Source organism: Trichosurus vulpecula, chromosome 2, assembly GCF_011100635.1.
Source record: "Trichosurus vulpecula isolate mTriVul1 chromosome 2, mTriVul1.pri, whole genome shotgun sequence".
In the NCBI taxonomy this organism is placed as follows: domain Eukaryota; kingdom Metazoa; phylum Chordata; class Mammalia; order Diprotodontia; family Phalangeridae; genus Trichosurus; species Trichosurus vulpecula.
Genome location: NC_050574.1, coordinates 147831692 through 147845400, shown reverse-complemented (window position 1 = coordinate 147845400; position 13709 = coordinate 147831692). Strand labels below are relative to the sequence as shown.

Sequence of the window (13709 nt, the reverse complement as noted above, 5' to 3'; positions counted from 1 at the left end):
AAAGAATATCTCTAATTCCAATCTTTGGCAACAATTTTAAAATTCTTTTTTTATTTAAGAAGTCAGTCTTTGGCTCTTAAAAAACTCAGTTCTTAAGAGTTATGTATAAAGTATTATACATTCATTAGTTTACTTTAAAAGTACTATTAATAAATGAGATAGATCCTTGCTTTATAGGGGTTTGGTAGTTATAATTTAATTAAATAAAAAAATCATTGTGTCTACCGACTCATGGGTAGATGTTGGAAGTAAAAAAATGAAATAAGGCACAGAACTTGATTTTAAAGGAGTCTAAAATATAATTGTAGGTGAGCACACCTAATGAACACAGTGTGGTAAGTACAAAGGAGAGATTCAAAAATTCTATGAGAAATTTAAGGAGGGAGAGCTAGTTTTAACCTGGGAAAAGGTCTGTGTCTGAATTAGGCCTTGAAAGTTGAGAGAAATTTCAGTGGGCTGATAAAAATGAGGAATAGGACAAGGATAGGACAAGAATGGGTACAATAATCCAACTTGGCTAGAATGCATAGTTTATAAAAGGAATAGTCTGAGAGGAGACCAGAAGGAGTGATTAGAACTAGATTGTGAAGGTCCCCGAATACCTGGGTAGGGAATTTATGCTTTGCTTCATAGGCAATAGTGAACCACCAAGGGTTTTTTGAGTTGGAAGAGTGACAATCATCAGAGGCCTGCTGTAAGATTGCTTTGGCAGCTGTGTGAAGGATAAGTTGAAGAAGCAGGAAAGTCAGTTAAGAAGTAATTATTGTAGCTGTTCAGGTAACAGGTAAGAAGTGAAATACTGAACTAGGGTGGTTGCGGTTTGTGTGAAAAGCAGGAAACAGATTTGAGAAATATTGCAGTTATAATAATCGGGTCTTGACAACAGCCTAGACTGTGAGGAGTCAATGAGCACCCAAGATAATGATGAGGCTATGAGCTTTAGTGAGTAGGAGGGTGAGCATCTGTTTCAACAATCCGTGTAGCAGATTCCATGGGGGTGTAAGATCCACCCACAGCCAGCACCCAGAAAGGTGCCAACAGCACAGGTTCTTTTAATCTGCTTAACTAAGGAAAGTGAGGTGAAGGGGTTGACAAGCCTACTTTAATACAGCATATAAATATCATTCACTTAGTTCAGGGGAAGAGACCAGCACACTGAACTTCAGAGCAAATTACAAACAAATTACAAACATCAACAGATAGACCAAATATAGATTCATAGTTACCAACATCTAGGTTCAGCCCAGGAGCTCAGAACAAGGGCTGACCCAGAGTCACACATGCCACCACTGCTGCAGGAAATACAGAATCCTCTTATGTAAGAAACAGATCCAGGAGGCATTTTAATCTCTTCCCCACAATGGCCTGGTTTTACTGTCCTGTCATGTAGTGCATCAAGACTCAATATTTGTCTGCATATAAGCAGTCTATAGGGTCATATGTGGGGTGAAATTGTCATTCTCAAAGACTTAAATAATGAGATAGATTTCTATGATTCAAGGCTAACTGGACTGAAGCTTCAGTATATATAATAGGGGTCTGTTTTGCTGATAACCAAAACTTGGGCCAAATTCTGTCTAGGTATTTACAAAAAATAAAATGTGAAAAACTGCTGGTCCATATTTCTTAGTCACAGTACAAAGCAAATAGCTGTACAAAGAGAACATGCCATGTTTCTCTCTTTTTTTTCATTCTTTTTTTTAATTTAAATTTATTTAATGTATTTAGTTTTCAGCATTGATTTTCACAAGAGTTTGAATTACAAATTTTCTCCCCATTTCTACCCTCCCCCCCACTCCAAGATGGCATATATTCTGGTTGCCCTGTTCCCCAGTCAGCCCTCCCCTCTATCATCCCACTCCCCTCGCATCCCCTTTTCCCTTCCTTTCTTTTAGGGCAGGATAAATTTCTACACCCCATTGCCTGTGTATCTTATTTTCTAGTTGCATGGAAAAATTTTTTTTTGTTTTTGAACATGTGTTTTTAAAACTTTGAGTTCCAAATTCTCTCCCCTCTTCCCTTCTCACCCACCCTCCCTAAGAAGTCAAGCAGTTCAACATAGGCCACATGTGTATCATTTACCTCACAGTACTCAGGTTGTGAAAGACTAACTATATTTTGCTCCTTCCCACCCCATCCCACTTTATTGAATTTTCTCCCTTGACCCTGTCCCCTTTCCAAAGTGTTTGTTTTTGATTACCTCCACCTCCATCTGCCCTCCCCTCCATCATCCCCGCCTCCTTTTTGTTATCTTCCTTCCTCTTCTTTCCTGTGGGTAAGATACCCAACTGAGTATGTATGGTATTCCCTCCTCAGGCCAAATCTGATGAGAGCAAGGTTCACTCATTCCTCCCTCACCTGCCCTCTCCCCTCCTCCCACAGAACTGCTTCCTCTTGCCACCTTTATGTGAGATAATCCACCCCATTCTATTTCTCCCTATCTCCCTCTCTCAGTATGTTCCTCTCTCATCCCTTAATTTGATTTTATTTCTTTTAGATATCTTCCCTTCATCTTCAACTCACCCTGTGTCTGCTCTCTCACTTTCATATACATATGTGTGTGTGTGTGTGTGTGTGTATATATATATGCATATTCCCTTCAGCTACTCTAATACTGAGGTCTCATGAATCATACATGTCATCTTTCCATGTAGGAATATAAACAAAACAGTTCAACTTTAGTAAGTCCCTTGCAATTTCTGTTTCTTGATTACCTTTTCATGCTTCTCTTGATTCTTGTGTTTGAAAGTCAAATTTTCTATTCATCTCTGGTCTTTTCACTGAGAAAGCTTGAAAGTCCTCTCTTTTATTGAAACTCCATATTTTGCCTTGGAGCATGATACCCAGTTTTGCTGGGTAGGTGGTTCTAGGTTTTAATCCTAGCTCCATTGACCTCCGGAATATCGCATTCCAAGCCCTTCGATCTCTTAATGTAGAAGCTGCCAGATCTTGGGTTATTCTGATTGGGTTTCCACAATACTCAAATTGTTTCTTTCTGGCTGCTTGCAGTATTTTCTCCTTGATCTGGGAGCTCTGGAATTTGGCGACAATATTCCTAGGAGATTTGTTTTGGGGATCTATTTGAGGAGGCGATCGATGGATTCTTTCAATTTCTATTTTGCCCTCTGGCTCTAGAATATCAGGGCAGTTCTCCTTGATAATTTCTTGAAAGATGATATCTAGGCTCTTTTTTTGATCATGGCTTTCAGGTAGTCCAATAATTTTAAAATTATCTCTCCTGGATCTATTTTCCAGGTCAGTGGTTTTTCCAAGGAGATATTTCACATTGTCTTCCATTTTTTCATTCCTTTGGTTCTGTTTTATAATATCTTGATTTCTCATAAAGTCACTAGCTTCCACTTGCTCCAATCTCATTTTTAAAGTAGTATTTTCTTCAGTGGTCTTTTGGACCTCCTTTTCCATTTGGCTAATTCTGCCTTTCAAGGCATTCTTCTCCTCATTGGCTTTTTGGAGCTCTTTTGCCATTTGAGTTAGTCTATTTTTTAAGGTGTTGTTTTCTTCAGTGTATTTTTTAGTATTTTTTTGGGTCTCCTTTAGCAAGTCATTGACTTGTTTTTCATGGTTTTCTCGCATCCTTCTCATTTCTCTTCCCAATTTTTCCTCTACTTCTCTTACTTGCTTTTCCAAATCCTTTTTGAGCTCTTCCATGGCCTGGGACCAGTTCCTGTTTTTCTTGGAGGTTTCTGTTGTAGGCTCTTTGACTTTGTTAACTTCTTCGGTCTGTATGTTTTGGTCTTCTCTGTCACCAAAGAAAGAGTGCAAAGTCTGAGACTGAATCTGGGTGCGTTTTCGCTGCCTGGCCATATTCCCAACCAACTAACTTGACCCTTGAGTTTTTCAGTGGGGTATGACTGCTTGTAGACTAAAGAGTTCTATGTTCCACGTTTGGGGGGCAGGGGGATGCGCCAGCTCTGTCACACCAGCACTGCTCCTTCCCCAAGAACCCCCAACCCGGAATGGGCTTAGATCTTCAGCAGGCTGTGCACTCCTGCTGTGATCTGCCACTGAATTCCTCCCACCAGGTGGGCCTGGGGCCAGAAGCAACAACAGCTGTAGCTGCCCCACCTCCGCTGCCCCCAGGGCTGGTAGCCCGACCACGAACTCCTTCCACTCCCGCAGCTTTTCCCACTAACCTTCTCCGCTGTCTTTGGTGTTTGTGGGTTCAGGATTCTGGTGACCGCCACAGCTCACTGATTCAGGGCGCTAGGGCCCGCTCCACCTGGCTCCTGGTCTGGTTGGTCCCTGCTGCTCACACTGGGCTTGGCTCTGCTCTGCTCCACTCCCAGCTCCCAGGTCCATGTGGGGTAGACCTCAGCCAGAGACCATCCAGGCTGTCCTGGGCTGGAGTCCTGCTTCCCTCTGCTGTTTTGTGGGTTCTGCAGTTCTAGAATTGGTTCAGAGCCATTTTTTATAGGTTTTTGGAGGGATGCAGCAGGGAGCTCATGCTAGTCCCTGCTTTCTGGCTGCCATCTTGGCTCCGCCCCTCCATGTTTCTCTTTTTAATCAAGGGTCTACAGTTATCAGGCAATAGTTTCCAGAGCACCAACACATGCCACGCCATCATGCTTCTATTACACACAATGGACAGTCTGTTATTGGTGAAATTATTCTGAAAGCAAATGTCCACACTTGTGTGGCTAACAGGTTACAGAAATAAGTTCAACCAGAAACATAAATTATCAAATTTCTTAAATTTTAACATAAGCTGATTAGCAACAGAGGAAAGACTTAAGGCAATAAGAGGCACCAGGGAGTGCTGCTCTGGTCTTTAAATTCCAAGTCCAGGCCTTCGGCAAAGGAAAAATTCTCTTAGCAGCTTCAGGAGCTTCTTCTGAATTTGTTACCTGTCAGAAATCTCCTTCTCCTCCTCCTCCTCATCATCTTTTCTATCCACCTCAGAGGTGTCTGAAGACTCATGAAGACATATTCCCTGCTACTGAACCCGAATTTGAGCACATCCTTCTCCTTTAGTTCATAGTAACGCTGTGGTTCAATGCGCTGGTTGTTCAAGAAGGTCCCATTACCTGAGCCAAGGTCGATGATATATGGCCTTACCCTTCGGCCAATTGTTCCATCAGCACAGGTGTATGCTACAAGCCAATACTGAAATACTGCGTGCTGCTTTGAACAGGAGGGGTGGTCAATAGCAATATATGCAATTCGCTCGTGTCTGCCCAGAAGATAAGCACTTTGTCTGTGGATACACATGACAGGGAGCACCTCATCATTCTTAAAGGGGTAAAGGCGCCAGCGTTTCTTTGGGATCCGTGCTTCTGGAGGCTTACTATACTTTATCACCACTCCAGGGAACATGTTGGTATCCTCAAGGAGTGCTCCTGACAGTTCAAATCTGGGTTTCTCTTTATTTGGTGGGTTTTTTTCCTTTACTGTGGCCACCAGCAGACTGCAGAACAATCTCCTGATTCTCATCACTGCTGCCACCCATATCTTTCTTCTGACGATGTTCCCGTAGCCAAGAGTTATAAAATTCTCTTTCTGCTTCTTCTTCCTGTAGGTTCTGGGCATCTCGATTCTGCCTACCACTAGGCGTCTCATTAGAGGTCCTCCTCCGGTTAGAATGGCTATGGTGTCTGTCCCGGTCACCATTTCTCTCCCGTCTGTGTTCTTGTTCCGATTGCTCCCTGTGTTGCCTTTCATCTCTTCCTCTCCTGGGACGGTTTTCACTTTCACCACGTTCCTGCTTCACCTTGACTATGGGATGGTGAGGGCTATGGCTTCTCTTACTCCAAGGAGATCTGCTTCTTCTTCCAAAGGACTTGTTTTTCCTTTTGGTTGGTCTTCTGCTGCAGCTGCCTGCGTGGTCGCCGGGGGCACGAGCGCTACGGGCTCGCGGGGCCGAGGCGTGGCGCCTCCTCCCGCACTGGGCTCGGGACCGTGGCCGGTGAGAGCAGGAGGCGGGTGTCGGGCTGCGCTTCTCCTGCTTCACCAGCTACGGATCTGGCACCAGCACATGATCCCCCACAGCTTCCCCCGTTCGTCCTCGTCCTTGTCCTCCCGCCGCCGCAGGCACCGCTGCCTCCCCTCCGCTCGGACTTGGCCTCTTTCATCCTCGCGTCCTGGGCCAGTCGGCTTCTCAGCGATGGCCCAAGCGCGTACCTCCCGCTTCCGTTTCCGGGGCAGCTTTGATTCTCCTTGCGGCAGCCAAACGTAAGTGGGGCTCTTGGCGGACTTTGGGTCACGTGTTCGCGCCCCCTGACAGACGCTGCTGAAAACAATGCCGCTCTCAGAAGAGGTGAGAGGTCACAAACCCGGTTGATAAGCCTACAGGTGAACACAAGCCTGTGGAGTTCTCATCCAAGTAGGCGCTGTTACTGCCCCCATTTTCCAGATGAGAAAAGGGAGGCAGGCAAAGGTGAAGGGAATCGCAGAGGTTCAACCAGCCAGTGTCTTTGGCCCCATTTGAACTCGGATCTTCCGCTGATTCCTGGTCCAGGCCTCTGGACCACCTAGCTTCTCCTTGTCACGCAGCTCAGTGTGGAGGAGTCAGGGTTCCAACCCAGGTTCAGAGCCCCTTGCTGTCGCCCTTACACCAGGCTGTCTCTTTGTCAGTTATCTTGTTACTGTGGCCTCAAGTTCTTGCTCAGCACTCCAACGTCTGCATGGGGTCGGCTCTGCTACCGGCAACTCCTGCTTCGACTTTATCTTCAGGTTCGGCTGTAGCTGTCTCTGGCTCCAACAAAAATTAATCTTCAAGCTGTCTTCTCTCCTTTGATAGAGTTTTTGACGTCATCCAGCGTTGTCTGAATGACCAGAGCTTAGGCTCTGGTGATTGGCCCCTCCCCTTAGGACCCTGGGAGGTTCACATCTACATAGATTAGGTTAACACCTAATAGGGCATGGCTCTGGAGTTAACACCTCCCCTTAGCCAGCCACACCTTGGGCCCCACCCCAGTCACCAATTCACACCCACATTGGTTCCACACCTAATGGGGGTTTGGGCCTGGGGCTTAGCACCTAGTAAGGCTCAATGAAATACACTGAGTTACTCATAGAAAACAAAGGCCATTTTGCTTACTAACACACTCCACCCATTGTTCTAGGATACATAATTTAATCAGCCACAGTATCCTAGAACATACATTGACCCATTATACATTGTGATCCAATTACACAGGAAACTAAAATATATCATTCACAACAAAGCAAACCATATCATTCAGTGACATTCCCAAATATTAGTTTACAACACAAACATGACCCACCCCTACGTCCCAGCAAGATAATCTCTTCAGTCAATGATCCCTAAAACACTTGTTTTACAGTTCGAATGTCCACCCCTAGATCTTTGTATCCATTACATAGGAAAGGGGTGTCAATAATACCATAACAATAAAACAATACAGCAAGAATAATACAAAATAAGTACACAGAACAGTATCATCATTCACCCCCACTCGAACGATTGGGGCTCAAAATCTTGGGGTAAGGGGTGAAGGTCTCATTTTCCATAGCTTCTTCTTGCTGAAATTGGATGTAGAGCTGTCCCTGCCCCAAGAGTCCCATTCCAGAGGTCAGTTCTTTAGCAAGCTGGCAGGAATTCCAAGAATGCTATGTGCTTAGGCAATGACCTGAAAGTGTAGGGTGCTTAAGCCTAAAGGAGACAGAACTAGCAATAAGATTGACCAAGACAAAGAACAAAAGAGTATGCAAGTATGGACTATTATACTTCAAATAAAATCACCCCCATTCTGGTTGAGACTCCAATTATTCAAAAATTTGATCCCGTAGCCTGACTCAGGTAGGAAATGTTTCTTTTCCAAGGGAACACAATAAGGAAACTAAGCTAGAAGGGTCCCATCCTAGATGGAGACTAGGATTTTCTCCAGACCTTTTTCCCCAGATACAAACTTTTGCTTGTTAATCACAGAAGACCACCTTCCCTCTGAGTGGCTTGTGGCATTTATCAGCATCAGCCATACTTCTGGAGTCCGTGAATCTATCATTATAGTGCTATTCATGGTAAAATATATGGTTCAGGTGTACGATTTGGTAATTATCTTCCCCTGAATAGACAACTGTTACAGTGTTGTCCTTCCCATGGGCTATGACTTCTGCAGCCTTTGGAATATCATCTGGCTTCCGTTTTACCCATACCTTAGCTCCCAATTTTATTCTATCAATGGAGCAAGACCCTTTTGCTCCTCTATTAGTTATTTTGGAAGGAGGATCAGTTTTCACAAAGGGTATTTTTTCACAGGGGATAATAATCACTTGAACTATCCTATCATTTCTACAAAATTGTACAGGTTTTTCACCCAAATTCTGAAGTGTCACAACAATTTCTCTTTGATAATTAGAATCTATCACTCCAGCCAATACATGTACTCCTTGAGCTGCTAATTCTTGTTTAGGTAATATCCATCCAAAATGATTCTTGGGGATTCTCATACATACCCCAGTAGGAGTTTCTTTTATCTCTTTCCTATTCAACCTAAAATTCTCTATACAATGTAAATCATATCCTTGCCGAACCAGGTGTTCCTGGACATGGTAGTGGGACATCTTCCCTCACAGTCCAAAATTCAATATTTTGGATCTCACGTGTTTGCTCTTCTCTAATCTTCAGATTTGGGGTCATCATTCTGGCTAGAGGTGTACTCCCTCCTAAGGGCCTATTATTCAAATTACGTAAGGCAATAGACAAATTATCCTTCAAATGTCAATATGAATTATTAGAGCTTAATTTTTTCAGCTGTTCTTTCAACAATCCATTCATTCTTTCAATTAGCCCAGATGCTTGAGGGTAATATGGAATATGATACATCCATTCTATATTATTCAACACACAATATTTTTTCACTTCTTTGCACTTGAAATGTGACCCATTGTCACTTTGATTCTGCATTGGGGTGCCATAGTATAAACTTACAATATCTAGGGTTTTAGATGAACTAAGTGAATGATATTTGTATGCTGAATTAAAGTAAGCTTGTCAACCCCTTCACCTTGTTTTCCTTAGTTAAGCAGATCAAAAGAATCTGTGCTGTTGGCAGCTTTCTGGGTGCTGGCTGTGGGTGGATCCCACACCCCCACAGAAGCTGCTAGCTGGATTGTGGAAACAGCATCATCTGATCAAAAGAAATTGACATGGCAGGAAAAGGAATGTTTGGGAGTAAAGTGCTAAGTTCAGTTTGCAACCTGTTGATTTTGAGGTGACAACAGGACACCCAGATGGACGTGTCTAGAAAATAGATTGAAAGAGGAGACTGGAGCCTGGGGTGGGGGCAGGAGGACGAACAGATTGGGAATACTAGTGAGCTTGTCAGTGGTTAAGATTATGTTTATCCTCTACTGTGTTCCTCTTTCTTTTCTTGTTGTTTTTTAGATTTTTCCATTATGCCTGTAGTATTTTATTCTTCTGTCCCTTATTTCTATTAACTAGTCATTATACAGAATTTATAGATGTATGTATGTATGTGTGTGTGTGTATGCACACATACGTACATACATATATATGGGTTGGGTTTGAGGGGGGCGTTTATTGAATAAGACTTTGCTAGCTAGATCCAGGAAAATCTGGGTTCAAGTCTTTCCTCTGACACATTATTGACTGTTTAACATTAAGCAGGTTATGTAACCTCTCAGTGCCCTAGATAACTGAGACTTTAAAATTGCAGACGAGGTGCTTAGTTATATTGGTAGAGGGAGTTTCCTCCTGGCTCACTGTCACAGTGACATGAAAATAGGGCTATTTCTCATTCCTATTTTATTTGATGAATAGATAGCACAGGGAATAAAGTACCAGCCCTAGAGTCAGAGTTCTGAGTTCAAATGTGGCCTCAGACACTTAATAGCTGTGTGACCCTGGGCAAGTCACTTAACCCTGTTTGCCTTTGTTTCCTCATCTGAAAATGAACCAGTGAAGGAAATGGCAAGTCACTCCAGGGTCTTTGTGAAGAAAACCCCCAAAAAAGGTCATTAAAAGTTGGACATAACCGAAAAAACGACTCAGCAGTCAGTGATTTGAGCATTTTATGTCTCTATTTAAAAAAAAAAATAGAACATTAGGTCAAGTTGTTTGTTTGTTTTTAATTATACGTCTCTCAATTGAAAAGGAGTTTATTTTTCCCCCGTGGGCCAATGTCTATTTAGCCCCTTTGCTGTCATTGTGAACTTGGTCCCAGGCTAAGAAGAGACTATATGACTCTGCAGTGTCTTGTGAGTAATATTCTGAAGAAACCTACAGCACAAAGTTTAGCCTATAGGAAGTGGATAAAAGCTGCCATTTAAAAATGTATTTCTTTTGTTCTGTGCTAGGTGTCTCACTGAACCACTGATGACTTATAAGTTGCACAAGGATTTCATTGTTGCTGTTAGTAAGTATCTTTTTAAAAAGATATATTCTGTTTTAAAATCCAGTCATAGTCAACAACCATCTAAAGTAGTTGTTAACAATTCATTGCCATTTTGAAGTTTTGAAATTCAGAGATTCATGATTTTATCAATGTGTGGTACTCCCTGTACTAACCAAAATTATATCCCTTCCACATCTCAGTAAATGGTTTCACAGTTACCTGTGGCCAAAATAAGTTAAATTACCTAATAGGCAGGTTTCTGCTGATGAGCCTTCACCAGTTTTAAAACTGATCCTTTATTGACAAAATTCTTATAGTCCACAATCAGACCTGTAACTCAGAGCCTTTCTTTTGACCAGAGCATTGCCTCCAATAACCCAGTGTCATTTCCACAATATGTTAAAGAATAAAAATAAGACTCTGGTAGAGGATATTTTGAAATATCTTCCATTACAGATGTTCTTCAGTGTTTTAGCTAATCCATGGTTTAATGGAAAAGAACGTGACATAGAAACATCTAAAAAAGGGGCCGAATTATTTGAAGTTGTTTGGTTGATTTCACTGAGTGCCTTTAATAGGTGAATTGCATAAAATAACTTGAGACTTGAATGTACATCATGGGTACTATCCTGTCTGAAGAAATTCACTTTATAATATTTTGTTGTTAAAATCATCTGCTTCATGGGATAAATATACTTTAATAAAGTTGGACCTGAAGTAAAGTTCTTTAGTATAATGCAGTGCAGTAGGAAGCTTAATGAGCTAGGAATTGAAGGGGATGACTCTCACTCCACTTTAATCACTAATGAGCTTTCTAACTCTTAGCGAGCCACCTCACCTCTTTGTCCCCAAGTTTGCCACTATGTAAAATGAGCTTATTGAATTAGCTGATTCCTAAAGGAGCCATATAGTTACATGACTCAATGAAATTCTTTTCCCATTGATTTCCATTATAAAATGGAGATACATTCCTCCAGAGTAAAGGATTGGACCCTGGGTATAGCAAAAATTGAAATGTGAAGTGGCTCTAGTAAAATTCCATAACTACTATTATCCAGTAGGTTGATTTCTCTTTTCACTCTAGCCAAGGAAGAGACAAAGCCCAGACTGGTAGCAGCTTTCAAGGACTTAAAAAAAAGTTCTTTTTCAATTTTTAAATATTTTTGTTTAAAGTTTTGAATTCTAAATTCTATCCCTTCCTCTCTCACTCTTCTCCCCCACCCCAAATGGTAAGCAGTCAGATATATGTTATACATGTGCAGTCATGTAAAACATTTCCATATTAGTCATAAAAATAAATTCTTAACTTAATGTTGCAAGGAAATCATTTGGAGCTCTGTTATTGGAGCCTAACCCCTGCAAAGGGAGTCAAGAAGGCAAAGAGAGCAAGTGAAAAATAGGGGACTTCTTGATGTCTAATTGATTAATTAGTACAATTTGATCATTATTGGTATCCGATATTTGCTTGCAAAAGTTGCTATGTCTACAATGGCTTTCTTTTCATAAATTAGAAATAACAGTTTCTCTATTTTCAGTAGTGCCTAGAAATACTTACTGGTGGGTACATAAGCTAATGAACTATAGAGTTTTACCCCAAAAGACCTTACCCATTCACAATGCCTTTCTTCTTAAAAAAAAAATCTCTTTAAAAAGAAGTTGTCACATGAGAGTGACTGCAAAATTCCTCCTTACAAGTTACACAAAGTTTTCATTGTTGTTTCTGAGTACAGTTGAAAAACAAAAGATAAATGATAGAGTTTATGGTGTTTTAAATCTGGACATCCAAGATCAATTTATTAGTACAACAGTCATTTATAGCAGTTATTAACAATGTTTTCAGATTTTGAAATTCTTCTGAGGTCCATGATTTTATCCATGTAGGTTATTCCTACACCAACCAAAATGATAACTCTCTCAATGCCTCAATGTGTATATATGTGTGTGTGTGTGTGCGTGTGTGTGTGCGCGTGTTGTGTGTGCGTGTATGTCATAGCTTCTAAAGGATAAGATCATTTCATAGCCATTTTTTTAGTTGTATCATATTTTAGGCTTTTTGTGGTTTTGATTTTCTTTTAGGCAAGATAGGAATTTTTAAGGAGCTATTAAAAATATGTGTGTGACAGATATCTTCAATAAATAAAACTATTTCAAAATGTTTAAAGCATCAATCATAGTAAAACAGTCAGTATGCTGTGGGGTGAGAAGCTTATCAAAAAGTCATAGTTATAGTCTAAACTCTTGTATCTTTGGCCAGTTCGTTTCATTCTTCTTGTCTTGAGTTTCCTCATCTGTAAAATGAGGGAGCTATACTAGATAAGTGATAAATCCCTTCCAGCTAAAGCTCTCTATTCTATAACTTATGTCTGTAACAGTAAAGCATTATTTATATATTTATTATTTTTTGTTTTTCTTCACAATGATAATAAGTTATGGAAAAGGTTAAATACATTGGGAAATTTGGATTATACAAAATAGTGAGGTGGAGAAGTATTTTCCATGTTTTGAACCATAAACATGAAAATATCATAACAATTCATTAATGAAAAGATTTGAATTATGACATTCAACTTTCCAGAAAAGTCTTAAAATAATAAATAAGTGAAAAGTTTTGTAATTCTAGCCAAAAATAAAATTATCTCATAATCCATAAATTTAAAAGTTTAAAATTTTTTTTTAAAACAGGAACAAGTAAAGGCTCTTAATGCATGACTGTCTAGTTTTTCAAGTTCATAGAATTTAGATCTGGATGAGAACTCAAAGATCATTTAGTCCAATATCACTAATTTTACAAATGAGAAAAGTTATTCTTGGTCATACAGTTCATAAGTAGTAGGCTTGGGACTCATTCAGATCCCCTGACAACATATTCAATGTACATTCCATGATATTGTGCTACTTCCCTCAGTCTTGTCCTAAATTAGAATACAGTTAGAGTACAGGAACACAAACAGGCAAGCTAATGATGTAGTCTACTGAGGAGAATGGGTGAAGGACAACCAAATCAGGATCATTGGCATTAATAAGAACTGATAGTAGAGAATGAAAATATCCACAAAGTGAGAGAAATGGTTGTTTCTCACTTATATTAAGAACCAATTATTAATTGAGATTATGATTTTCCCTTTTCTATTTCCTCATTCAGAAATCAGCGCCTTGTAGGTTATTCAGCTAGCATCTGAGGGAAATTGCCGATAGATGAGATTGCCCAAATCCTTGGGGTTCATGCTTTCTGATCTTAGTCAACTAGGGAAGCTTAGTTCTGATTAAAGAGTAAAAAGAATCTAATCTGGGTAAATTCTGGCCCATTTGTGTTTTATTCAGGCAAGCTTGGATGAGGAGTAAATCCCTTTGTCTAGATTCCCCAAGGCTAGG

The 13709-nt window shown here is 40.7% G+C and overlaps 2 protein-coding genes across 2 annotated transcripts in view; one reads left to right on the top strand and one right to left on the bottom strand.

The window, feature by feature from the left end:
- ARHGAP42 (Rho GTPase activating protein 42) overlaps positions 1-13709 on the top strand; it is a 428597-nt gene that overhangs the window by 363983 nt on the left and 50905 nt on the right. The window contains exon 16 of the mRNA XM_036743492.1: positions 10300-10358. Within this exon, the coding sequence (XP_036599387.1) occupies positions 10300-10358 (59 nt within the window). The remainder of the gene's footprint in view (positions 1-10299; positions 10359-13709) is intronic.
- LOC118839908 (smad nuclear-interacting protein 1-like) lies at positions 4862-6643 on the bottom strand. Its single transcript, XM_036747407.1, is given in 5 exon segments — positions 4862-4944; positions 4947-5409; positions 5411-5971; positions 6076-6247; positions 6636-6643. Coding segments are annotated over 5 exon segments (1287 nt in total).